Source organism: Nuphar pumila, chromosome 10 (genome assembly GCF_984573655.1).
Source record: "Nuphar pumila chromosome 10, dmNupPumi1.hap1.1, whole genome shotgun sequence".
Classification (NCBI taxonomy): Eukaryota; Viridiplantae; Streptophyta; class Magnoliopsida; order Nymphaeales; family Nymphaeaceae; genus Nuphar; species Nuphar pumila.
In genome coordinates, this window is record NC_143258.1 from 105320957 (window position 1) to 105348104 (window position 27148).

Consider the following 27148-nt stretch of genomic DNA (forward strand, 5'->3'; position numbering starts at 1 on the left):
TATAATTATATATATATATATTTTTGCCGAGTCCCCGTGTCCAAAAATTTTAAAATTGTGCCGCACCCGTGTCGCACCCGCACCCGCACCCGCACCCATGTGACATAGCATTTAGGTAGTATCAATTCATCCTTATCATTATTGTGAGCCTAGGCACATTCAATTGTCTGTGAGTGAAGTGCAGCCCGGGTCCCTGAGCACTTAGCACCAATAATAGACCACTCTTCAGGTTGATCATCGCCTTCTTGAGTAAACAAAGCCCCAAAGAAAACTGGTGTGAAAGTTGCATACAAGATCATGAGCTTATCTTGAATTAGCAGCTAGGATGGGCAGATAAGTGAAGCAACTAATAGGCAGAACTAAATCTTTATTTGGGGCAAAGACTTGTTGAATCTGTTGACATAAGCATCTTTTACAATAAATAAAAATTGATTAAGATTTTTCTCCTTCGCAGTTGTGTAGTAACTTGCAATAGAATTTCGGCAACACAAATTTGAAATACATATAAACCAGTGCAGCATTAAGCAAAGAATATGCAATTAATACAGCAAAAAGTCAGACATGTATGGAACATGTATTGGTTGAGGCTTAGACAAGCATCTGATAATCTTAGAAACTGTCATGTATAATGTGAAGTGCTATACATCTCTTGTCTGAAAAGAAAAAAATCCAACATCATGGATACCTTAACTGTAAAAAGAAAAATAGATTGTTTTTTAATACAGAAATAATGTCACCCCTAATCAATCCTCCAAAACCTAGCACCTCCAGGACACTCCAACACCTCATCTATTTACATGCCATGACAGCACAAACAATGATTTACATCCCCTTATTTTGGAACTCAAAACTCTCTTCAAACAAGAGGCAATGATCTAGAATAGCGCTCAAGTTGTGCCATGACTCTGTCCGCTCTTTGTCTAAGTTCTTTGTGTCTCACAGTCAGATCAACAAGACGGATTCTGGCCTTACTCCCATATGCATCCACCATTTCATTGTCCATGAAAATCTTTCCCAACAGATTCAGAGCCTCTTCTTTCATTGCCAACGTCTCCCGCCCTAGAAGGTCTAAGATTGGGTAGATAGCACCGGCATCATTCAAAACTCTTACTCCCTTGTGAGTCATTTCTCCATAAACCAATGTAGCCAATGCCTGAAGTGCAGCATGTGCAGCTTTATCACCATCTTGCAAGATTTTCACCAACTCCAGCAGAGCATTAGCCTTCAGCAGACAGAAAGTCATTGAAACATCACAAACACCTCCATGAACTTCACAAACAGGAACACGCGCTGGCCACAAACACCAAAATCCAGTATTTAATGGTACTACACTGAGTTTAGGTGTACTTGTGGATAAGTTAGCAATAATTGCAGATGCTCTTGCCTTGGCTGTTTCTGTTCCAGTTTGAAGAAAGCTTACAAGCAAAGGGTAAATGCCCATTTGGACTACTGTTCTCTGCATGTCTAAATTCCCTGGATTAGTAAACCTAAGGATTGCACCAAGTGCATTTTCCTTCACTTCCAAACATCGAGACACTAGAAGTCTGTAGATCTCTGGCAATGCATCTAATTTGAATAAAGCATGAGTTAGATCTGACTCAGAACTTGGAAGTGATGACAATATCCCAAGTGCGGCTACCTGCAGATCTGTTCTGCTGTCATCTTCAAGTAAGCCTACAACAGTAGTAAGTCTTCCTTGCAAGAGCAGATATTCTGTTATCTTCTTTGGTTCATTTTCACAGAAGCACCAAATCAAATTAATGGCTATTTCTTGGATTTCCTGGTTAGAATCTCCCAGGAGGGGCAGAATAATAGAAACACCATTAGCATCAGAAACAGCTTTTTCCACAGGCCCTGCCCTTGATCTGCATATACCAAGTAATGCACTCAAAGCTGGTTTTCGAACTTCAAGGTTTGAGATTGGGTTTTGCTGGAGGCCTAACAAGTTGGAGATTATGGGTGGAAAATCCAAGGCAATACCACGTGCATCAACAAGAAATTGAATGCCACTGCTTGTCACAAGCCGTTCAAGGATTAGAGAGCAGCTTTCTCGAATGATGCGAGAGATGTGGGGTGAAAACAACAGCTCAAGAATAAGAGGGACGGCTCCTGTGTCCGCTATGAACCTGTTGTTTTCTCGACAGATTGACAACTTTGCTAGAGCTCCCAAGGACGCAGACTTTGATTCAAGATTTCCAGATATCATGTCTACCAATGGATGGATTATCCCTTCCTCACCAAGAACCTTTAAGTTCTCATTAACCAATTCCATTTCCCAAAGGGCTTTGGCCAACAATAACCTTGATGACTCTGGTCCTATAGTGTGGAAGAACATAATCATAAATTAAACAGATTGGAACTATTGAAAAAAAAAGTACCATATTCATGAGACGTCTATTTCTGTATGATGGAATCAACATCTACACCATTATATCCTGAATAGAAAATAACAACACATCTTAACCAATTAAAGAGTATATGGATATTACAATTGCTGGAACCAACAAAGAGAGAAAGTATAGTGCCCAAAGCATAAAAGAATTGCAGAATCCATCCCTAGTCAAAATAGAGTCTTCCAAATGCACCAGATAACCATAGTAGAGAGGTTCTTTCCTATAGATCATGAATAGGATTCTCAACTGTCGATTTCAACCAATAACAATTTTATCACTCACTGATTAAGTACATGATATGCACAAACCTAGTCTTAACACATATACATTATAACATTCTTAAGGGCTAAATGTTAACTAATTCAGTATAATTTATGGGGGACTTGTATAAGGCTGGAAGAATACATTTATTTCATTGCATTTGAAACTCAACTTGCTAACCTGGCCACTTCACGATTCAGGTTCATGTTCAGGTTTTGTCATGCCAAGAAAATGAAATACTAAATTTGAATTCATATAATTTCAGGAGCTTACTTTCATTGAAAATACATGTAAGAAGGCTCAAGTCAAGCCGAGTCAGGTTGGATATCCAACAAAAATCATAACCCAAACCTAGCGGAGTCAGTATTTTTATGCCGATACTTGGGAATTCTGGTTCAGGTTAGTTCACCTGACACAAAGACGACCCATTGACAACCCTAATTTTAGATCTGGATTAATCTTGCATCAATCTAATTCAGATCCAGATATTGATTTGGAATTTTGGATCTACTATTTGTTATTCAGGGTTCAGTTTGGGTTTGTTTATCTCAGACCACTTTGCAAGATGGAAGATGACAAAAGAAGTTGGATATTCAATGCACAATGAAGAAGATTAAAAAACAAAGTGTTTAATTTCTTACGGTGGGAGCCGGCTTTAAGACTCAGCCAGCTCCTTACTCATGAATTATCGTAAAATGTCCAGGCCGGACACTTTATGAGGGCGAATTCTACATTCCATAAAAGCTGTCCAGGTTGGATGCATTTATAGAATAGACAAGAAATAAGACATTGGATCAGGAATGATCCAACAGCCAAAAGTTCACTACCACCATATTATGGTGGTACGAACCCCTACACACACACACACACACACACACACACACACACACACACACACACACACACACACACACACACATATATATACACAACATTCGAGCAGAGCCAAACACCCATTGTTCATGTTTGGCTCATATATGCTTTACGAGTTGCTTGTGGTTCAGATTGCCAAGCTCACTTTGCGAGTCCAAATGAGTTTTGTGAGAGCAGAGTGAACCGAGCTCATGAGTAGCTCATCCCATTTGCCATCCCTACAACAAGTGAAGCAAAATGATGCTAATTGTTATGGCTACATCATGATTCAGTGGACCACTAAAAACTGTTGATGGATCAATTTAAACTTATCGGTTCAAGAGGCCATGATCATTCTTATAGAATTTTATATTTGACCAAGATTCAATCATGGATTAACGCATCAAACTTACACTTGAATACCTTGTTCCAAGAAACCGAAAAAAATGGAAAAAGATAGAAAATCTCACTTTAATACTGAGCAGAGTCTAGACTGGATGACGTACCACTGTGAACAATAATAGAAGATAATATCCAAAGATATGGTTAAAGCAACAAGATAACCAAAATGAGCCTACCAACAGACAAAATATCTAAAACCTACTACAAAAAGTGAGACCTGACATGACCAATTTATTCGAAGAATAGAAAATTTGCTAAAAAATGAAATAAATTATAATGTGTACAAAAGACAAAGCATGAATGTTGGATTACGACATATTTCTATACCAAAGCTTTATCAAGAAATCAACAGCCAAAGCAAACAGATGATAAGAGGTGAAAAACTACAAATGCCCATGATTTTTCCACTTCCATGTAAACAAGAGGACAGACTAACCTTGCTGAAGATGACTGATAAGTGGCTTGTACCAATTGGCTGCGGCAACCCGAACAATGTTATTATCATCTTCATCACAAAGATCCAATAAAATTGCTTCTGCCTTTTCAGCTGATTCTCGTACAGAACTTCTTAGAAGGGTAACTAGGAAAAGAATTGCACTATTCTGTTGGATTAAAATGTTATATACAGATCTATTCAATTTAGAGCCATCATACAACAACTCAAACAACAGTTCAACTGCAGGTTTTGATATATTGGGATTCCGACCAAGGCACCGAACAACTTGATCAACACCTCCAGATTCAACAAATCTTTCCTGCATATTTTAGTTCCATAGTTTAAGTTCACATCAAATTTGTGATTAAAAGATTCACAAAAATTTAATATAAGCTCCATCTTATTAATTAAAAAACCAGCAAAACAAGAATCTAACGAGAAAACTCTGATACATCATACACTCTGTTAAGAACTTAAGACAAGCTTGCAAACTTCCCTACAACCATCTCACATATATATGAAACCTAAAATTCCAAGTCAGTGGTTCAAAATCCTGCATAGCCAACAGATATCTCACAGACACAGAGTTTTCTCAAACTTGGTGTCAAAATAATAAGAAAACTGGTCCTCAGGTCAGATGTTCAGGAAGATGCAAAGAAAAATTTTGTACACAAGCATCATGATCGTCCACAATCCATTAAGGTCAAAACTATCAACCCATTCAACTTATTAAAAAAGTTGGTTCATTGCCATGGGAGTCACTTTTTGTCTTTTGAGTGCTAGATTTCTTTAGACACAATTCCTTGTGACCAAATAGAACAAATACAGCAACGAAAAATTGGTGGTTCATGTCATGATTTTTTACAGGTGTTCAATTATAACTAAAAGAAATCCAAAGTGCAACAAAATCAAGAATATCCTTCAATACTTGGAATTAAAAGGTTTCTTCAAATAGCAATATATGGTCCCATGTTTCTTAGCGTGAATACAGAACGTTCAGGATTTCCATCTTAATTATGGAGTTAATCACGACAATTAATGGCCCATGAAACAAGATCGTGCATGGTAAACAGCAAAAGTGTAACAAGTGATGATATCACTCATGGGTGCCACCGACAGATCCATCAGTTGCATCACTAGCAGCTGGGGGCAAACCAAGAGATTTTACTTTCCTGCAGGCCCCAAAACTTTCACAAAATAACATAACTGGCAGAACAAAAATCTCAACAAATACTTGATATTCACATGTAGACTAGATTAAATTAAGATATGATTGTTGATCTACATTACAGTATTTCCAGTGCTCTTCATTGCGTAATCTTGAAGACAGTAAGTGTAAATCACAAAGCATGCTGCAATTTCTACAACAAAGCATCATTAAGCCACAATGCATACCATATGGCTCAATCAAAATCAAATTAATCAACACCAGTTTATTGTTCACAGATCCATAGTTCTTTAGCTTTGTGCTGTCTCATTAATTATGCATGCATTTGCTCTGGGCAATCCTTGTGGATTGACTTCTTCAGAGATTTATTGGCATAATAATTTCAATGAGTTCAAGGCAGATAGAACTAGTCTATGTTCACAGAAAACTAGCAGAAGCTAAGCAATAAAGCACCTCTTTAGTTACTTTTCTAGTGAATTTGGCATGAAACAAAACCAAATACAGCTGCAGTTACTGAACAAAAAAAGTTTTGAAGTAGCTTATTGCTCACCTTATTTTTTGCATGGCCCTTAATGAGCCCCATCAGTGCAATTAGGCCCATCCTTTTTACAGATTTTTTTGCATTTCCAACAATTGACACGATTGTACCAATCAAGCCTTCAATCGCAACCCAATCCTTGTTAATTGGGTTCTGCTCTGTCAGCTCCTGTATTTGGTTCAGGGCATCCAAAACAGACGACTCAGTGCCAGAAAGCAACTTTGATTTGGCGCTCCTAATCTTCAGGCAATAATTCAGTTCCTGCCACTCTTCAATCGACTCTTTCAGGCGAACATTAGGTCGTAACATGATATCATCAAAGACTTGACCTGTACTGGGGTCAGTTCTATGACCACCATCAATCCATTCTTGAATGCATGCCCTTTCACATGTAGTACCAGTGCAAAGACTTACTGGGTCTGTCATTACCTTTCCCCCTATAGGACAGACGAATGACCTAAAAGGGGGGATGTGGTCATCCAAAGTCATGAACTTCTCTATGGTTTGAACCCTTGTAAAATACAGCATTTCAACTTCCTCCTGATCATTCACAGCATCAGCCCTCGAAAGGAGGGATATCACCTGCTCCAAGAAACACGCTTCTGCTCTTTCTTTGCGGGCTGCGGCTTCTTCCTTCTCCCGTTTAAAGCTAGCAAGCTCCTTGTTTATCTCTGACGGCTCAACCGGCACACCTACGGCTCTTGCTATCTCTTCTAACAAGTCATTCGCAAACCCTTGATCTGTCTTATGCTCCTTCAGACCCTGCTGTAATTTCTCAACTATCTTCACTTGAGACTGAGAGGCCTCAAACTCTGCCTTCTGCATCTCATGATGCAATCTATGAACCTTCTCTGACATGTCGGACAACACTTCGGGGCTCGCAAGAGATAAACCAGCCAAAGACCTACCAATATCCCTAGTGACATCTTGCACTTCCTTAACAATCTGCCTGCACTTAATCAACAAGTAGAACCGAGAGCGGTCCTCATACTTGTCTACTAATTCCTTTGCCTTATTGATGTCATTCTTCAGGCTCTCAAGCGCCTGCCTCGCAGCCTGCGAATCCTTGAGCTCCCGCAATTTTAATTCTTTCAAGACCGGCTCAATGTCACACAGGTATTTTGATAGAACCTTAAAGCTTTCTTTCTCAATAATAACATCCTTGGCAGCTAAAGCAGTTCTTACAGCTTGCTGAGCTAACAGAGCCAAAAAGGTACCGATGGGAACAATTTCCAGTCCTGACATGGCAATTGCTTCACTGGGCCCTCCAATACAGTATCAAATTTTTTTCCAGTACAACGCTATATCAAACTAAACTCCCATCATAAAAATAACCAAAAACAACCAAAACCATCAATCAGAAAGACCAGAAATCATCAAAAAGCTACCCCGAGTGACACCCACAAACTCAAAACACCACAAAAGACATAATTCACTTCATCTAACAAGTACTCAAAAGAATTCACCCCACCACCTCATGAATTTCAATAAATTATCCAGAAGAGCAAAAAATCCATGTCAACTAGCACATCTGAGACAAATTTATGCTAAAAAAAGCATCACCAACAACCCAATTTCTGGTGCAAAATCGGTAGCTCCACTACCAACAAACCGTTTCGCGTCTCACCCATCTCGAATTTTCATGCTACTATCACCACGATGAAAAGGAATCGAAATTTCTCCTTGTGGGGAGTGTTTTTTTCTATTCCCAAAGAATCTTGAAAAAGGAAACGAAGAACCAACAACCGAGAACTCAACAAAATATATGACCAGGCACTAGATTCGGAACAAGTGATTGGTTGGGCACAAAATTGCCCAGAAAATTCATCGAAATTGGGGAGTCTACCGAAATTAACGTTGTCTTCACGGACTCTCTGGAAAGGATGGCGTTGCTTCCCTGCGAGTGACGACGAGTCTTCTTCGAAGCAACGCGTGAAAGGACTACGAAAGGGAAACATTTCACCATTCGTCCCAAGCGGGAGAAGGAAAACTGAAGAGTACCGATTAGTTACCCGTACCCGTTTCATAGTGACAAATATCGAGAGATTTATGAAAATATCGTGAGAAATTAAGAAATTTAAAAACGGCAATTTCTAGCGTTTTTTGTCAGAAACATAAATGTGATGTTTTAAACAAGATATTTTTGTTTTTATCGGTCGCGTGTTTTTTTTTTAAGGAATTTTTATGTATTTATAAAAAATAAATTTTATATTTAAATTTATTTTTTATTGCCCAAAAAATGTGAGATTTTGCCAAAAAAATGTGAGATTTACAAAAATTTGTTATTTTTCGCAAGTTTTTGACTGCCTAGATTTTGCTTCTTCTTCTTTTTGTCATTTTGGTTGCAGTGTGACAAATACCGCGATATTTACGGAAATATCTCCATATTTACGAAAAATGTGAAAATATCATAAGAAATTGTCTGACAGTTTTAAAAGGCAATTTCTGAGTGATACTTTCAAAATATCACAATTTTTTTGTAAAACCATAAATATCATATTTTAAGCACGATATTTATATTTTTAACGACAATTTATCATGAATAAACCGTGTGTCTTATTTGTATTTTTTATTTGTTTATTATTGCATATATTTTGCTGAAAAAATGCGAGATTTTTCCATTTTTCCTTTTTTTATTTCTCACGAGTTTTTGTCAGTCAATATTTTTCCGTTTTAAACTTTTGTCATTATGATGGCTTCCTCTTATTCCGGGTTAGATCTTGAACAGAGATCCGATTCATTCTTTTATCTGCAGATGAAATTATTTCAGTAAGATTGCGCACTAAGAATAGGTGGGACCCATACCTAAAAGCAGCCTTTGTTTCTCTAGAATGCCAGTCTTGCAACAACGGAGAAGGATGTCTCCACAAGAAAGTGGGGCCCACTAGTTTTCCAAAGGGCCCCCTCTCCCGAGACGCGGAGAAAAAGGTTCTCCACAAAACTACCTGTATGTGTTTTTTTTTTTTTGAAAGACCTTTTCTTTTTTTTATTTCACATCGAGCGAATAAAATATTTTCTTTGAAAATTTTCCATAGGTAAATTTGGTCTCTTGAACAAAGTTTCCCCTAAGAATAAAAATGTCTACTAAGAGAAACAAAGGCAGCGTAAAACTAGTTTTCCAAAGTACCATTTGACTGTTTTTACATGAAACGGATGCCCCAAGGGAGGTTGGCTTTGTGGGGTGGGGCCTTGGCTGCTAAAAGGGTAGTCAAGGTTCGATTCCCATAGGCATTGCCCCTCTACGTAAGTCAATGCAGCATAGGCCCCGGGGGCAGGGGTCCTAGCCTCAGAGTTTTACGCTGCTGGCACAACAACCATAGGTATGGCAGACTGTGCCAGCATGACCAGGTCTTCGTGCTGGGTGCAGTTTTTTTGGGTTATAAATTCAAAAAAATTACATGAAACCGATGATTTATTGCAAAAGGAGACGTGACAAACAGTCACATGGTGGGGGCACACCATAGTCATGATCATTTTCATATTAAGTGGGTCATTTTTTCGTCAAAAAAGTGTGAAAGAGATGGCCCCTTGGGGTCTATATTTTTTCAGGAAGTGATGCGAAAATGAACAATTGTCATATGGAAATAGCATTTTCTCACATGAGTGGAACAAAGATCTAAAGATGAGCCAATGGTTTGCTTATGAATCTGTCTTTCATGAGAAAATTAAATGAAACACCTTTTTCATTGTGAAGGACTTCTCCACCACATTTTCTCATCTAATGAGAAAGTGTGTCTTTCCTATGAAATTGTTTTTTCCTGAGTTTCATAGCTTTGTGTCCGGATCATGATTTTTCTACCCCTAAATGTAATAAAGGAAAAAAAAGAGGCCTTCCCATTTGAGGTTGGCGGTAGGCGAGGAGGGATTCGAACCCCTTTTTTGTTCATCAGAGAAACAAAGAATCCCTTCCATCATTTTTCAGTTTGAAAGACTCCAAATATCACTTCATTTCTTTGGATCATGACAAGGCTCTTAAACACACCCGAAGGGTCTTAAACACGAATCTTACACAAAGCAATTCTCTTGCTTGGCTTTTTTTTCATCTTTTCTCTAAAAAAAAATAATTTTCTTTTCTTTTTTCTTTTTGGTTATTTCTCCAAGGATAAGAAAGGAATTAAAAGAGTAATTTACAAAAAGATGCCTAACTTATTAGCTAATTGCAAATAGCTGCAAAAGATGTCAGTAATTACATGTTTCCACATGCATTTTATAACACAAAGACACACTTAATTCTAAAATCATTCTGTTAGCCTTTGTTTGCTAAAACAAAGTGACCAAAATGTCTTCATTGTCGATTTGTTTAATAGAAGGCCATTAATTTACCTATGATGAGCTGTTTTATTTTTTGGGGGGATAATCCAAGGGAAACCCCTCATCACCGACCGAACCTTGGATGGCCTCCGGTTGATAAATCCCTTAAGGTCCCCTTACCCACCGGAGAGTACACCCAGTTTCGACCTTGTGGCAACGGACGCCACCCACAAGTTAAAACTTGCGACCTCCCGTCAACTTGGTGACATTCACAAGTCGCCCCTACCAGATGAGGGGAGCCCTTGTGGGCGATGAGCTGTTTTATTTAAGAAAGGACAAAATTGCCTTTTTAAACCACAAGCCCCTACAGCTGACAGGCTCTATGCCAAAGTTGGTGGGTGATCAGGTGCGGGCAGTACACATAATGTGTGCAATCACATTGCACCTGATCCTCCCGGGCAGCGGTCAGACGTTCTTGTCTGCTAGGAAGTTCGCCCCTCATGTCCACTGGGGACTAGGGAGTACACCCTATTGGTCGACCTGTGTTTTGTTTGCAGCATCCGCCGGCCGCTCTTGTTTGTTATAGAGTTGCCCCCCTTGTTCACTAGGGAATACACCCAGCTCTGGCCTTGCAGTAAAAGACGCACAAGGGCTTCAAACTCGTGACATCCCTTCAACTCGGTGACATTAGGAACTGTTCCCTAGACAAATGAGCAGAGAGCCCTCTTGCATTTTTAGAATGATAAGAGGAACTCACCTTAAATAGGGATGTAAATGGGTCGGGCCAATCTTGATCCCACATGGGAACCAAATTTCGTTTTGGACACAGAAAGCTGGGGTTAGGCAGACCCCTACCAGTTATACAACCATACCAATGGGATTCAAACTTGCAACGTCCCAACACAAGGTGACATGCACTAACTGCTCCTGCCAGACAAGCGGAGCCCCAGTTGGTACACATGGGAACCAAATTTAGGATAATAGTCAGATAGGACCTCAGAATACAACCCTATTATCACCTATCAGGGATGACCAGCAGCTTAGGGTCCCCAATCAAGCTTAGGAACATGCAGCAAAATGGGGCTGCACGCTTCGGTGATTATTAAACAAAATAATGCAACACCGAAGCATGAAAAGATTAGCACAAGGAAGCCTAGCAGTTGAACCTCTATCGAGATATTACTAAACCAAATCCAAATCCAAATCTCACACAGCCTTGATTCAAGTCTTGGACTAATTCAGCTCGATTCAGTTCATAATCGGAATCAGCCAATTGCCAGAATCATCTTGAAAATTGATCCACGGTCCGATTCGATACTGACAACATCGATTGCACCTTTTGGCAATTCAAAAGAATCAGTGGTTTCCCTTCGAACCCTAAAAGAAATGAAAGAAAGGTTCTTGGACCTCCATCCAATATCAGGCAAGAGCAGAAAAATTGGGCAAGTATGGAAGCTTCCCTCAACCATCCATCCAATACCTTAGGACAAAGCAAGGAGGTTAAATAAAGGCCGAGTTCTATAGAGTTGGTTTATATGGGTTGGAAGCTGACATAGCTCAGACCACTTGCTAAACCAACTTGAACCCATGTGGGTACAATGCTTGTGGTCAACTGCATCCACTGGCAAAGTTGGAATGGGGCAAGAGTTATGGGCATAAGAATAAGACCGAACTCAGACCAGTCTTATAAGCTGAAACAAAGTTGTTAAATTAGATCAATCATTTGATGAACACACACAGAGAAGTACACATTGTACCATACTTGTGTAAACCATTTAAGAGGATTCTGTTTTTCTCAGGACCAGACATCCTGCAAACAACTGTCATAACACGTTATAATCACTCATAAATAAACATGTTATAATTGACAGTTGACATGGAGAAAAAGAAAATTAATCAGTACCATGAAGCAATGTTGTATTCCCTTGAGCGGTGAACAAATCATTTGAATCCGGTAGCAACAGGTATCACCCCTCCCCATCAGGCAATCAACAGCATCAAAAGATTACACCAAATATTTTCGCATGAATTTCCGTACAAGATAAAGCCTAACAGCTTTGAACTTGCTAACATCCACATCCAAACTTCACAGCCCACAGAGAAACCATACTTAGACTGTAATTATTCAGAGCTACTAAATCATAAAAAGTTATATTGGTTATGAATGAGTTCGTCATAATTGGCCATCCAACAAAAGTTATAAGTTTATAACCATTGGATGTTTACACATTATCCATTTGCTGCTCAATGGAAAGTGATTACATTATTACACGAGATTATAAACTAGTCCAAGCAAGGAGTGTAGCCAGAAAAAGGATATTTCTGCACATGAAGTTCGAAATAACAAGAGAGCTACCAAAGCAGGACATCATCGTAAACTCTTCCTCCGAGCTATCTCGCGTATTTCTTCAGGTGGTGGAGGCCGAGGGCCCTCTGGTGGGTATACTACATACGAACGCTTAGCATTCAAAGAAAAAAAACACATTAGTTAGCAAAGTGAAGGATGCTGACAACTTAGTTAAGAACAATCAACAGCCAGGAATAAGAGGTGAAAAATACTGGACTTTAGGGAGAAAATTCACGTGTACGGAATGTTTCCATGAAGTTGTTTCCCCCGAAGAAAGAAAAGGTGAACAACATACTGCATGAGCTTTAGAATTAAACCCCATTGTGAATGGCCAAGTTAATTGAGCCAGGATAAGTTTGAAATGTCCTAACCTATAAGATTTCATAGTATTTTTAAGTTCTTTATGAAACCTCAACCAAGTTGACCATTTATTTAGACGATAATTGACATGCTCAAAAGAGTCCAGAGAATAAAGCCAGCAATAAATTGCTCATTTGCTTCCACAAAAATCTTGCTGAATCACCAGAAAAGCATCAGGTGATCTATGGGTTCATTTTAAGTGGTGGACAACACAGGTCAAGGGTATGCTGGTTTTCACGAGCCTAAGTTATCACAAGTCTAGGTTACCAAGTCCAGTGAAATGGGCTAACTAAACCCATCCCCAACAAACACTAAATTCTCCCAATGATGCAGGTTGGTTTTAAGCCTTCAGTGTTAATTATATCCAAGTACAAGTATGATGAATCATGCTCGGGTAGTTTTTTTTTTTTTTTTTGAACAAACATACTCCCGTAGCATTCCACCACCAATACTAGGAACATACCATGGTGGCATTTAATAAACTTTTGCAAATCAATTTCATGAATTCTTAGCATCTTCCCTAAGACAATTAAATTTCATGAATTCATGAAAACCTACAAAATATGATACTATACATCTGGCCACAGTGTGAAAACCTACCAACTGGATATAGAATACCTGAACAATATGTGTTTAAGACAGGACAGCTCAGCTTGATCAAAGACCTAAGACAATCCATTAGCATAAGACTAGTGAGAACCCACATGAGATCTGGGTACTAAGTATGTACATGTATTCATCACATATATCAGGATATTTCGGAGTACAGAATCCATATTTTTAGGACTTTAGGACCAATATTTCGAATCAATACATTACATTATGTATAGATGAAGATGGATCAGACGCAGTAAATTATGCCTCTTTTGTCAATTAACATTTCCTTCTTTTTATTCATTTTTCTTGATCTTTGTTTCTTGATGACCAAACAATTGGATTTTTAGATTAGAACCACTCCTGTTTTGCTGAGGAACTATACTAACTCCCTATCTAATTTATTGTAGAAATTTTTGGGATCAATGATTAGACCATGCAAAAAATTTTTGGGAATACTCACAATAAAGGTTTTTTTACCTCAGCCCATTTTCTTGAGTAAAAAAATGGTGGAAACTTAGTTGTTAAAGGCGCGGCCTAGGCACAGCCCCACCACCTGGGCGACCAGGTTTGGGCGGTGGGGCCCTATATTGCCACCTAGGCTTTGCTTTTTAGATTTTTTTTTGAAGACATCATTTGTTTTCTTCTTCGAGGAGAAGAAGGAAAAAACATATTATTTGTCCAATGTTTGTATTATGCCTATTGTCGAGAAGAAGAAGAAGAAGAAGGCATATTATTTGTCTATTGCTCGTATTATGTCTATTGTTGAGAAGACATTATTTGTTTATTGCTTGTATTATGTCTATTGTTGTTGTTAATTTTTTTGTACACATGATTTTATTTTTTCTGTATTGTTCATTCACATTGTTAGTTGTATGGTTTGTATTCAAATTATTAATTTATTCTTAATTTGTTTGAGCAGGTTAAGGTTATGTAATATAATTGCTTTACAGTGTTCAACGATATATTATTTGTCTATTGCTTATTGTCGATTGATTTTATGTTGTATACATATTTCTTATTATGTTTTTCTAAAAAAAATTATTTGGGGCACCGCCTAAGCCTTTTTAGGGGCTTACCGCCTAGGCTCTGCCTAGCGCTTATGACAACTAAGGGTGAAAATGCATTTTTTTTATCTTAACCCACTTCTTTGGGTGAAAAAACAGTGAAAATGCACTTCTAATGGCCTCTATACAAATCGACAAGTTGGCCCTCAAAAGGAATTTAAAACCCAAAATGAAAAAAAAAACGTGGCCTATTTAAAGAGCGTCGAAGGTGTATCGTACGATACGAGGGTGTATCGTTCGATACACCCGATATGGGTACGATACACGCTCGTATCGCGATACGAATGTGTATCGTATTGTAAACCCCAAAAGTAACGATATGTATCGTACCATATCGTACGATACAGACAACCTTGATTTCAATTTTTCCCATGTGTAAACCTCTAGTTTTACACAGTATGAAGAGATAGATAATGTTCATTTGTCCTACAGAATGTCTGGTTTGTTTGTTTCTTCCCAAATAGTCAACTATGTCTCTTCTCCTAGTCATGCTAGCCCAAACACTTTACCAATAAAAACACACACGCCTGAAACCAAGATTCTTTATACTTTACACCCATAATAAAGGGCACACCACCTCGTAAGTCTTAAGATGGTATCCTTTGGCATGCAAATTGTCTACTGCTAGAGGCTTTGTAATAACTGACAAGAGACTACAGAAAAAAGTGATGAACATTGACAAACAATCCAAGATGAAGGGTGATACCAAAATCATCATTCATAGGCATAACCACACTTAATTGAGCGCAGCCTTGGCCCTTTTCCAAAGTGTGGCATACTCATCCAGGGGGGTTATAGCTTTTGTTCTGTAATGATTTATTCTTCCCAACCCTTTATTTCCTCCTTTTAAAGCCCAATATTTGTACTCATTTGACCAACAGTGCTTAACCTTGCAACCATGACAGGCAACATTCTTCTATATTAGCAAACACTTGCAAAGGGTCCTTGTAAAACAAGTCTTTCTAAAACAAACATTACCCATTTTTAACAAAGACTCCTCCAAGAAATGCTCCAGAACTTAAATCAAACGTTTCCACACATGAGATCCTTTTGGTTTGACCAGTTTCTCTTACCAAAACCATGCCCATGATTCCATGGTTTGCATTGGTTCATTCTTATGTACCGCCAGCTCTGCCTTTGACCACCACCAATTAGGTGTAATGAAATGGTGGTCTTCAACAAATGCACAAATAACTCACAAACAAGTGTCTATTGGAGACACTACAAGCATGACCCTTGAAAGGGTATAAAGGGAAGAACACTTGAAAAATAAATAATACTTTATTCATGAACAAAATGCTTAAGAAGCATGGTTATTTACATTGAAGGGGTTCACCCCTATATATACAAAACAATGGGAGAGAGAGGAGAGCTCATTTTGAGCTCTCCAAAAAGAGACGTTGGATTCCAACGTCTCTTAATATAGCTGTTGGACTACAGTCCAACAGCATTTATTATTATAGCTGTTGGACTATAGTCCAACAGCATTTAGCTGTTGGACTACAGTCCAACAGCTACTTGCACAGTCAAGTTCCAACAAGAACTTGACTGGATCAAAATATCTAGTTTCTATTGAACTAGATGCTAAAAAAGAAAATAAAAAAATAGAAAAAGAAAATAATAAAAGAAAATATAATAATATTAAATAATATATATATATTGCAGTTTACATTTTAACACTCCCCTTCAAACTTACGGTACAATGAGCGAAAGTTTGTCTAAGAGGAAGTGAAATCTGGGAGCAGCGAGAGGCTTGGTGAAGAAGTCTGCTAATTGATATTCTGATGTAACATATGGCAGATCAATGGTTCCATGTAAGTATTCCTCTCTGACATAGTGACAGTCCATCTCAATGTGTTTAGTGCGCTCATGGAATGTCCGGTTGCTTGCAATGTAGATCGCACTTTTGTTGTCACAGCACATCTTTGAAGCTTGCGTTGCTTTAGCTCCCATATCTGCTAGCAATCGTCTGAGCCAAACAACCTCCATAGTGGTGGTTGTCATGACTCTGTATTCAGCTTCGGTGGAGGAAAGAGAGACTTTCTGCTGCTTCTTGCACCTCCACGAAATTAAGGTTTCACCTAGGAACACACAAAAACCAGTAGTTGAGTGTCTATTATTGGGATCACCTCCCCAGTCAGCATCAGTATATGCAATTAAATTTAATGAAGATGAAGCAGACAAGAAGAGTCCTCGTGAAAGAGAGGATTTTAAGTATCTAATAATACGCAAAATCGCTCCCATGTGCACGAAAGTGGGAGCATGCTGAAACTGACTGACTGTATGAACCGCATGAGTTATATCTGGCCTAGTAATGGAAAGATAAGAAAGAGCTCCAACAAGTTGTCTATAAGGAGTAGGATCATCAAGAAGTTCTCCATCATCAATTTTCATTTTAACATTGACAACTTCTGGAGTGTCTACTTTCTTATCATCTGTAATTCCAGACCTGGAAACGATATCAAGAGCAAATTTAGATTGAGATATCAAATACCCCCGAGGGGAATAAGCAACTTCAATGCCTAAAAAATATCTTAATAAACCTAAGTCAGTCATTTCAAAGTGAGTTTTAAGAAGAGATTTGATATTTGCAACTCCCTGTTTGTCGCCTCCGGTGATGATCATAGCGTCCACATAGAGAAGAAGAATAATGATGCCTGCATCAGATTTCTTAACAAACAAAGCAGTGTCAGTTAAACAAGGTTGAAAACCAATATCAAGCATAACATGACTAAATCGGTCATACCAGGCTTTTGGAGCCTGTTTAAGACCATAAAGAGCTTTTTCTAGACGAAGAGCTTTACCATTAGGGATACTAATACCATGTGGGGCTTCCATGTATACTTCTTCAACGAGATTCTCATTCAGGAAAGCATTTTTGACATCTAATTGAAAGATAGGCCATGTTCTAATGGAGGCCAAGGCTATTAAAGTTCTAACAGTGGTCATATGGGCCACAGGAGCAAATGTTTCTTCATAATCGATGCCATACTCTTGGGCATATCCTTTTGCTACTAAACGGGCCTTATATCTTTCCAGGGTCCCATCACTTTTGGTTTTGACTTTGTATACCCACCTACAACCTATAGGTTTCTTACCCGAAGGAATATCTTGTATCGTCCAAGTATTGGCCTTTTCTAGTGCATCCAATTCTATTTTCATGGCTTCTATCCATTCTATATGATTTTTTGCTTGAGAATAGGATGATGGTTCAACATATGATTGTATTAATGTAATGGCGGCCCTATACGTGGGTGAAAAAGATTCATAAGACAAATTTTTCTGGAGGTTTAGAGATTCTAGACGTTCTTCTAGGTGGGACTTTAGAGTATTTTTGTAATGCACATGGAAGATTTTGCTCTCTACGTCTTGAATATTGTAGACTAACATCCCTATGGATTTGCTCTTCATTATCATCATTTTCAACAACAATAGGACTTTGATCATTGTCAAGGTCACATCCAACATCACATTCATTGGATTTTGAAGTTGGATCAATTAAAAATGAGTATTCAGTGACATCCTTGGATTTTTCAAATTCAAAGAAGCTTTCTTTTTCCAAAAAAGATACATTTCTTGACACATATAATTTGTCATTTTGAAAATCGAAACACCTGTAGCCTTTTTTATTATCAGCATATCCTAAAAAGGCACATGGGATTGCACGAGGAGAGAGTTTATCATTTCTGTTGGTGAAAACAAAACATTTGCATCCAAAGACTCTTAATCTAGAATAATCTGGAGTTAAATTAACAAGCTTTTCTATTGTAGTTGTATTCTTTAATGAGGAAGATGGCATCCTATTAATGAGGTAGGTGGCAGTTAGGACTGCTTCAGCCCAAAAACTTTTTGGAACTTGATTTGCAATTAGCAATGTCCTAGTAGTTTCCATAATGTGCCGATGTTTGCGTTCGGCTAGGTCATTCTGTTGTGGAGTGTGTGGACATGATCTTTGATGTGTAATACCATGTAAATTGAGATAGTCTTTGAATTCGTTGGACATAAATTCTCCCCCTGAATCAGTGCGAAAAACAGAAATATCATTTTGAAACTTATTTTTAACCATTTTATGAAATATTTGGAAGTTAGCAAAGACATCAGATTTATGTTTAAGAAAATAAATCCAAGTATGTCTAGAAAAGTCATCAACAAAAATGACATAATATGTATAACCACCTTTGGAAATAACTGGTGCGGGGCCCCAAACATCCGAATGTATTAACTCAAGTGGTCGTGAGGAAACAAAAGTTTTACTAAGAAATGGTAACCTTTTCATTTTGCCAAGAATGCAGTCTTTACAAGAAAAATTTTCAGAATTACAAAATTTTTCCAAACTTGGAAAATATTGAATTTTAGACATATGAGGATGGCCAAGCCTTTTGTGCCATAAATCCAATTCTAATTTCTGAATATTATAACAAAATGCATTCTTGGGTAATTCCAAAAAGTCCATGTAATAAAGTCCTCCTTCTCTATGGCCTTCCCCAATCAGCTTCCCTGACTGGCGATCCTGTACCCAACAACCATGAGAAGAGAAGGAGATATTACATCCATAATCAGATATTTGCGAGACAGATAAGAGATTCAAATTAAGTTTAGGGATATATCTAACTTCTGGGATAAAAAATCTTTTGGATTTTTGAAGATTTTCAAAACATCCTATTCCTTTTACTTCGAGAGATGTACCATCGGCTGTAAAAACCTTTGACACACTTGAGTCATTTTTAAGACATTCGGATAGACTATTAACATTTGGGGTCATATGAAAAGAAGCACCAGAATCTAAAAGCCAAGGAAAGTTACCTGGACCGGAGAAAGATGCAATTGCCGCTCCAGTTGAGGCTTCGGTTGAGGAGGATACCCCTTTGAGAAGAGGTTGAAGGATTTCCATCAGTTGAGCCATAGACACAGGTGCATCTTGATCTTTTGACTCAGATTCAACAGATGCAACTCTTTTTTCTTCTCTTCTTTTTAACTTTGGACATTGAGGCCTATAGTGCCCCGGTTCATGACAATGATGACAAATAACTTTTCTTTTATCAAAGTCGTCGTTTTGCCTTCCAAAATGAGGCGGCTTGTAAGTACGAGTATGATTCCCTGGTCTAGATACAGCTAAAACGGAGTCATCATCAACTTTTGGAGTACTTTTTCTAAGTCTATTTTCCTCCATAGTGAGCTCTTCTATAGTATCAACAATAGAAGGAATTTTTCCACGATGTAAAAGGGCCGATTTGGTGGATTCAAACTCCGGCCTTAGACCATTCACAAATTGATAGAAATGTTCCATATCGAGTTGCTTTTGGCGAAGCTCGATGTCTTCGGCACAATGCCATTTGGGCTCAAGAAGAGCCAACTCTTCCCAAAGTTCGGACAACTCATTATAATATTCTCGAATAGTTTTATCTTTTTGAGTCATTGTCCGAACTTTATCTTGTAAATTGCATACATGTGCAATATCTTTAAGGGAATACATGTTTTTGAGGTATTCCCAAGCCTTATCGGCATGCTCAAACTTAGCTAGACTAGAGCATTTTTTAATGTTTATGCTATTGATGAGCCATGACATAATTTTTGCATGCCCTATCCTCCATTCTTTCCATTTCTTTTCATAAGTGGCTAACGCCTTACTCTTCTCTTCTTCCGTTAGAGAAACCTCTTTATCACCCTCTTTCTTGGTAAGAGATAGTTTAGGTTCCAAATCGGAACCATCCACTATACCCCATAAACCTTTTCCCCAAATGTGGTGCTTCATAATCGAAGCCCACATTACATAGTTAGTATCATTTAGCTTCATAGGAATGATGGTGATCTTATCATTGTCATCCATCTTTTACAAGGGTAAGAGAGGAATAAATAGGAGGAGAGAGAGAGAAAAATAAAAAGAAAAGAAAAAGAGTAGACAAAGGAATAAGAGAGGACACAAAACCAAATTTTTTTGTAGCACAAGTTCGCCTTTCTTCAAACAAATCTTCTTGAGCCAAGAACAAGGTGATGAAACACCTTTTGTAAATGTGGCACGAAAATCGAGGCGGAAGCACTTCAAGATCTAAGGATTTCGTAGCTCTGATACCATGTAATGAAATGGTGGTCTTCAACAAATGCACAAATAACTCACAAACAAGTGTCTATTGGAGACACTACAAGCATGACCCTTGAAAGGGTATAAAGGGAAGAACACTTGAAAAATAAATAATACTTTATTCATGAACAAAATGCTTAAGAAGCATGGTTATTTACATTGAAGGGGTTCACCCTTATATATACAAAACAATGGGAGAGAGAGGAGAGCTCATTTTGAGCTCTCCAAAAAGAGACGTTGGATTCCAACGTCTCTTAATATAGCTGTTGGACTACAGTCCAACAGCATTTATTATTATAGCTGTTGGACTATAGTCCAACAGCATTTATTGTAGCTGTTGGACTACAGTCCAACAGCTACTTGCACAGTCAAGTTCCAACAGGAACTTGACTGGATCAAAATATCTAGTTTCTATTGAACTAGATGCTAAAAAAGAAAATAAAAAAATAGAAAAAGAAAATAATAAAAGAAAATATAATAATATTAAATAATATATATATATATATATTGCAGTTTACATTTTAACATTAGGCATTTTTTAAGGGTGTGTTTGATTCTTGAATCCAATCTGAGGGATCTCAGTCCAGAAATCCAAGGATCGGTAGTCCGACAACCCTTCCTCCCCCCTGCCCCAACCCAGACTAGAGAACTGTGGATTTGGGGCTCTTTTGGCCTAAAACAAGGATCTCAGATCCTCAGATCGAGATCCCCCGTTTGAGAGGGAATCAGATCAAGGTGTGGGATCCACGCCTTGATCCATGTGTCCCTCATTCAGACGCCCCCCAAGTGACTCTTGTGTATATTCATCAAGCACAAAATCAAAATTTGATATGATTAGGTTTATGAATAAAAGTCACAGAAACTGCATGAATGTGTGCTTGCGTGCAGGCACACATGCTTTCATTCATTTGTTTATTTAGGTATGTACTCCATGGTTCTATGAAGGTAATGTTTTCCCTTGAGAAAGTATTACTAAACTAGTTCTCAGGTTCAAAACCTTATTATGGTAGAGGGAGAAGGCATTGCATTGACAAGAAATCACTCAACATCCAAAGATGCAGCTCATTTAAGAACAATGGTACTCATCATTGCTCAAAACAATACAATCAACTTCAGTCAGACAGACATGAAAATGATATGGCAATTCCAGTAAGATGCACATGAAAATGATATGGCAACTTCTAAAATGCAAAGCAATTTGTATCAGGGCTATCCACTCTTGCATGTACATTTTCAATAGAATTAGGCACCCTTCCATATCAAGTACTTAGCAGTGTCCTATCATAAATGATGCTTTGGGATTGCATTCTATAGAGGTGAAATGTCAGATTCATTCATTTTTAGAAACCATTGAAGCATGCCACCAGTCTCTAGCAGTAAGTTGCCCTTGCAATATCAATGCTTTACATATTTTTCAATTCACCTCTTATCAAAGCATCGCACTCTCTATTTCCAAGAAAAATTAGAAGAGGTCAAAGGAACGAGTCCCAAAACAAAATTAATTTTCGTAATTGACATTCAATCATAATCTCCATTCTAATGGGTCGATGCAGAGAAGGTAAGTGAGGTTCTTTCACCAATCCTTGTTGATCAAACTCGAATAGGTCACCTAACGATGCATTAAATTTTACATCAACGTATATACAATGGCTGACTTCTTTATATATATATATATATATATGCAATGGCTGTCATCGATCGTGCATATCATTATCAACTTCAGCCGTCTCCGATTTTGCCTCCTGTAGAAATAAATTTGCATCTTCACTCACCAACCATAGTTTCCGTTCACATACTACTCCAAAGCTATGAGCACATTCACAACATCACCGCCCCAAAATTGCCAAGGCACAGAATTCAAAACCATATAACCCCATCGCAATCAAATTCGCAACCCGACCGGAAATTCCCCACTGCTCACAATCATCAATCGTCGCGAAGATAGACACTATTTACTTAGATTTTAGGCATCAATTAACGATATAATCCACGGAATTGGAAACCATCTAACCACATCGAAATCAAAATCGCAACTCAACGAGAATTGATAAACCTACAGTCAAAATTTCGCTGATAGCGAGTAAAATCTCGACGAGAAGAAGAGAAAAAAAGGATAGAAATGGGTGAGAAACTCACGTTGCCCATGATCCTCTCCAGATTCTTGGAGTTGTAGGCGAAGGAGTACATGAGAACGATGGGAATCGTAACATATATCCCGAACTTGGCTATCTCCAGGAAGCCTTTGCCCGGCCCGATCGAAGACATCTCGCCGGAGAGGAAGAGGGGGAAGCAAAACCCTAGTTTTTGCTTGGAGGGAGGGAGGGAGGGAAATAAAACCCTAAAGGGAGACACGAGAAAAAAATCTGAGGGCAGCACACTGTGAGAAACCGATCAGCGAGTGTGGGAGGATAAGATAATAAGGGGGCGAAACCGGGATTCACGTATCGGAGGAGACGATACGAGTCGGTCGTGACCTAACTAAATCAATTATAGAGAATCGGTTCATGAACCAAATAGTTTTGAATCGTGTTTATTTTAATATTTTTATTTGCAAAAATCATGAAAAAATAGGTAAAGAAATTTCAACAATTTTATCTAAAACAAGGAAAATTCATGAATTAAGTAAATGATGACTTAAATAATTCAATGGCGAATGACTATCATAATAAAGAAACTGATTCAGGCCGAATTTCAATAAACTAGGTGAGGTGCCTATTTGATTCAATCAGTGGGTTCGATCTGAGCCCGAGCAAAGCTTGACTATGAACGAACCGACTCCAAAACAGCATGCGTTCGATTTGTGTAGTTTTTTTTTTTTTTTGATAATCCAAAAGAAAGAAAATCATCAGCCGTGCATTGGCTGGCCTTTGATTGGTAAAACCAATGTTGTCAGTATCGGTGCGTATCGGTCTGTAACAGCCGATACATATTATATCGGCAGAAAATCGATAAGCATCATCCTTGATTCAGCTATTTTTTAATAAATGTAAAAAATACTAGCAAATATTATTTTAATAATTTTAACATGTGTCTCATTTTGATTGACACGTAATGTTTTTTTTATTATTCTTTGGCCGATACAAAACGATTCACTGGAGTATCGGTTGATACAGTTGAATCGTTGGCCAAACTATTCAGGGCGATACGGATACTGGCAACACTTAAAACCCAAACCTGAACCCAATCAGGTCAGACTTGCTTACCAGTTAGCACACCCGACCAGCTATCATACCTATAAAATATGGATTCAGTTCATAATGATGCTCTCTTTGGAAACTAATGACTTGGATGGAAGTTAATGCAATTGGTAAAAACCTGGTCAAACTATCTTGGTGGTAGACGTTTGGTAATTGGTAGATGGGATGGGCGTTTATGCATTTAGGATGGAAACTGAGGTTCTCTCCCCTTTGTTTTTACGCTAAAGAATGGAATTGATAGCTACCACCTTTAGAATCCAGGATTTGGCAACTGCCACTTTTTCAAATGCATAATCTCCATGCGACTACCAGTTTTCAAATGGAGCATGAAATTTAGTCGTTTCAATCAATTGAAAAATAATCTTCAGGATTATTTCTTCCACCGTTGGCGTGAGCATCGTATTCGATGTTAGAGGATTTTTTTATGTTTTTTTTTCTCAAAAACAAGGATAAATGGATGTATGTTAAATTCTCAACTATTTGTCGGTGCACCAAAATGCACCTTAAGGTAGGGATGGTAGTGGGGCGGGGGACAAGGTCTCCACCCCCGCCCCGCCTCAAGATTAGAACCTCCATCCCGGCCTCCATCCCCGCACGGGGATGGATTTTAACCTCCACCCCCGCCTTCATCCATGTTTCATGTCCTCCATCCCCAGTTCAAACGGAGATGAGGCGGGGATATTGTGGGGAAAAGTGGCAGGGACGGGATGAGGCGGGGATCGTGGCGGGGATGGGGCAGGGCGGGGAAAAGTGTACGTCCATCCCCGAACGAGCATAGATTTCAACCTTTGTCCCTGCCTCCATCCTTGTTTCATACCCTTCATCCTCGGTCCAAACGGGGTGAGGCGGGGCCCCACTTTCCCCCGGTCCACTGCCATCCCTATTAAGGGTATGTCTGATCTCAAACCTGAGGATCTGAGTTGTCATCGGGCTGGCTGACGTGTTGTAGGCCTCATGCCAGAGATTTAAGACGTTGAAACGGTAGATCTCAAACCCCTTCATTTCAAGGATTTGAATTTTTTAAAAAAAAAATTACTTGGAGAAATCACCCCGGACGCAAAGACCTAGCCGCGCTAGCTCAGCCTGCTATACTTACGATTGCTATTGATGTCAGCATAAAACTCCTTGGCCCAGGGAGTCACCAAGCTTCGGCTTATGCAGAGGGAGACACCCATAGAATTTGAACCTTAACTGCCCGTGAAACGGTCTAAGCCCTATTGAGATCCTTGAAATAAGGAGAGAAGGAGATAGATAGATATCGGAGGAATTCATTGGCACCCTAACTTTAAATCCTTTATATTACATCTAACACCCCCAAAATCTCGACTTGTTAACTTTTGAAATATATTTAAAAAGCCTTTCAAAATTCAAAGTTTTAGTTTTGAAAGTCAGCAGAAGTTGATTTTCCTTTGAAAGACGGACAAGTACACAATTCTGGGTACGTTAGCATAAAACCAGCAAAAACAGTTGGAGGACCAAAAATGTGTATATATATTTGTCAAAATTTAGTTTGTACAACTTTGGAGGTTTACCCACTTGAGCAAAAGTACAAAAAGGCAAACAGAAATTGGTAACCAAGATGCAGGCAGAAAAAGGTGAAATCTCGAGTCATCCTACATCGCGTCATCGACTGTCAGAGACACTTACTCGTCACTTGCCCATAAAATGGGTCAGTTTCACAAAAAACTAGTAGGTGCGCAAAGAAATGCAGTAAAGAACAAAGTGCTAAAGCAAAGTAGAATAAGCAATTATAGTAGTCTCACTGACTCTACAGGCAGAGAGTTACTAAATACAGAAACTAACTCAGCAAAGTAGTCCAACATACTAAACAGACTAACTGAATAAGTTAAGCATTCATAGCAGAGCTCACAATGCATGCAATTATCAAAAAATTTGGACAAATAACTAAATACAGAAAGTGTCCAGGTACAGTAACAGTCAATCTACAACTAACTTGAAGTGTGAGTAGGTTACTTTTAGTTTCGATATTAACTGGCCATGCGGTTACGCACATAGCACGAAACATAAAAACAATCGAGACCGGTACGGGGGTTTATTATGCTATGTATTTATGATAACCTGGATAGCTGACTGAGTCCGCTCCTAAGGGGACGGCTAGTGGTCGAGAGAGTAAGTCCCCAAATACATGTGTGGCCCATAGATGCATCCAACTTCTGCAGATGTGCCAGTAAGCTACCTTTTGTAGCTCATTTCTCTTAACTTCGATGACTGAAAAAGCTGGGTCTTTTGCTCGTAGAGTAGTCGTTAACGAGCTGTCCATCGAAGTTTTGTACCATCCATCCTCTCTTTTGATGAATTGTAGGAGGCAAATGGGCACAACGGGGGTTTCTTAACCGCCGCTCTATTCTATATGTTTTGGCATGTTAGACTCGCATGAGCATTTAGCCTTTAAATGTGCATCATCACATTTTATGTGGTTCCAACAAAATGTGTTCATTGCATGATTTGATGTTTCATTGACTTCTCTTACTACCCATCATAGTGCAACATTTTGTCATTCTCTAAAGGCACAACTACGATGGTAGGCAAGGATATCTCAAATGATAACCCAACTCATCATTTGACAGAGTAATTTATTACATGCTCAGAATGTACAATAAAATCATACAAAGCTTAGGATCTATGTGGATCCCCATGCATCTCCCAAGTGTCTCAACTCGGGGTAAAACTTATTGCATCTAGTTGTGCCAGGAGAAAGGCTAGCTTAGCCAACTCGAAAAGGCAAGATTTTTCATAGAAAAAATCCCCTATTCGAGATTGAAGCGTCGGTACACGATTCTGCGTCTTTAAAAAAGAGCGAGAATTGGTACGCGCACCTGCACACCCTGTGAGGCCTGCAATAGCAGGGTCACCTGAGGCAAGGCCTCGCTCTGAGAATGGTGACTCAGTCAGAAATAATAGCATGCAATAACAAAAATAGAAAGTGAAAACAGAAGCGTATAAGCACAAAGAATTCACCAAATACAAATACAGAATAAGTACTGAAAAGTACATGCAGAAGGAAATATGTAAGATAAATGTAGACAAATAATCTTTTCATTTTTATAATTACATATTTTAGCATTTTGTTCTTTTCTAGCCTTTTTGCGCAACTTGCCCCTACTTCAAGGGGTTGCGGTCTTGCGTACACCTGTGGGTGTAGGTACGAATGGGCTCGGGCCACAGGGCGCAAGCAGGCTTCG

General features: G+C 38.6%; 2 protein-coding genes across 2 annotated transcripts; both read right to left on the reverse strand.

Annotated features, from left to right (window-relative positions):
- Positions 1 to 832: 832 nt before the first annotated feature.
- Positions 833 to 7982, reverse strand: LOC149827764 (U-box domain-containing protein 24-like). The gene is made up of 3 exons (XM_090019603.1): positions 6063 to 7982; positions 4345 to 4663; positions 833 to 2316 (listed from the first exon to the last, which is right to left on the reverse strand). The coding sequence occupies exons 1-3, from the start codon at positions 7293 to 7295 to the stop codon at positions 857 to 859; spliced, it is 3012 nt and encodes a 1003-aa protein (XP_089875729.1). The 5' UTR covers positions 7296 to 7982; the 3' UTR covers positions 833 to 856.
- Positions 7983 to 12427: 4445 nt separating this feature from the next.
- On the reverse strand, positions 12428 to 23132 carry LOC149827765 (sporulation-specific protein). Its single transcript, XM_090019607.1, has 2 exons — positions 22885 to 23132; positions 12428 to 12759 (listed from the first exon to the last, which is right to left on the reverse strand). The coding sequence occupies exons 1-2, from the start codon at positions 23011 to 23013 to the stop codon at positions 12670 to 12672; spliced, it is 219 nt and encodes a 72-aa protein (XP_089875733.1). The 5' UTR covers positions 23014 to 23132; the 3' UTR covers positions 12428 to 12669.
- Positions 23133 to 27148: the final 4016 nt, after the last annotated feature.

What these genes read in the sequence shown, in the direction of transcription:
- LOC149827765 (XM_090019607.1), bottom strand. Translation starts at nt 23,013, where the DNA reads ATGTCTTCGATCGGGCCGGGCAAAGGCTTCCTGGAGATAGCCAAGTTC. An exon ending in TGGAGAGGATCATGGGCAAC is followed by an intron (nt 12,760 to 22,884) that starts GTGAGTTTCTCA and finishes TTGAATGCTAAG; the next exon opens with CGTTCGTATGTAGTATACCC.
- LOC149827764 (XM_090019603.1), bottom strand. Translation starts at nt 7,295, where the DNA reads ATGTCAGGACTGGAAATTGTTCCCATCGGTACCTTTTTGGCTCTGTTA. An exon ending in AGGGCCATGCAAAAAATAAG is followed by an intron (nt 4,664 to 6,062) that starts GTGAGCAATAAG and finishes TAAAATATGCAG; the next exon opens with GAAAGATTTGTTGAATCTGG. An exon ending in TATCAGTCATCTTCAGCAAG is followed by an intron (nt 2,317 to 4,344) that starts GTTAGTCTGTCC and finishes TCCACACTATAG; the next exon opens with GACCAGAGTCATCAAGGTTA.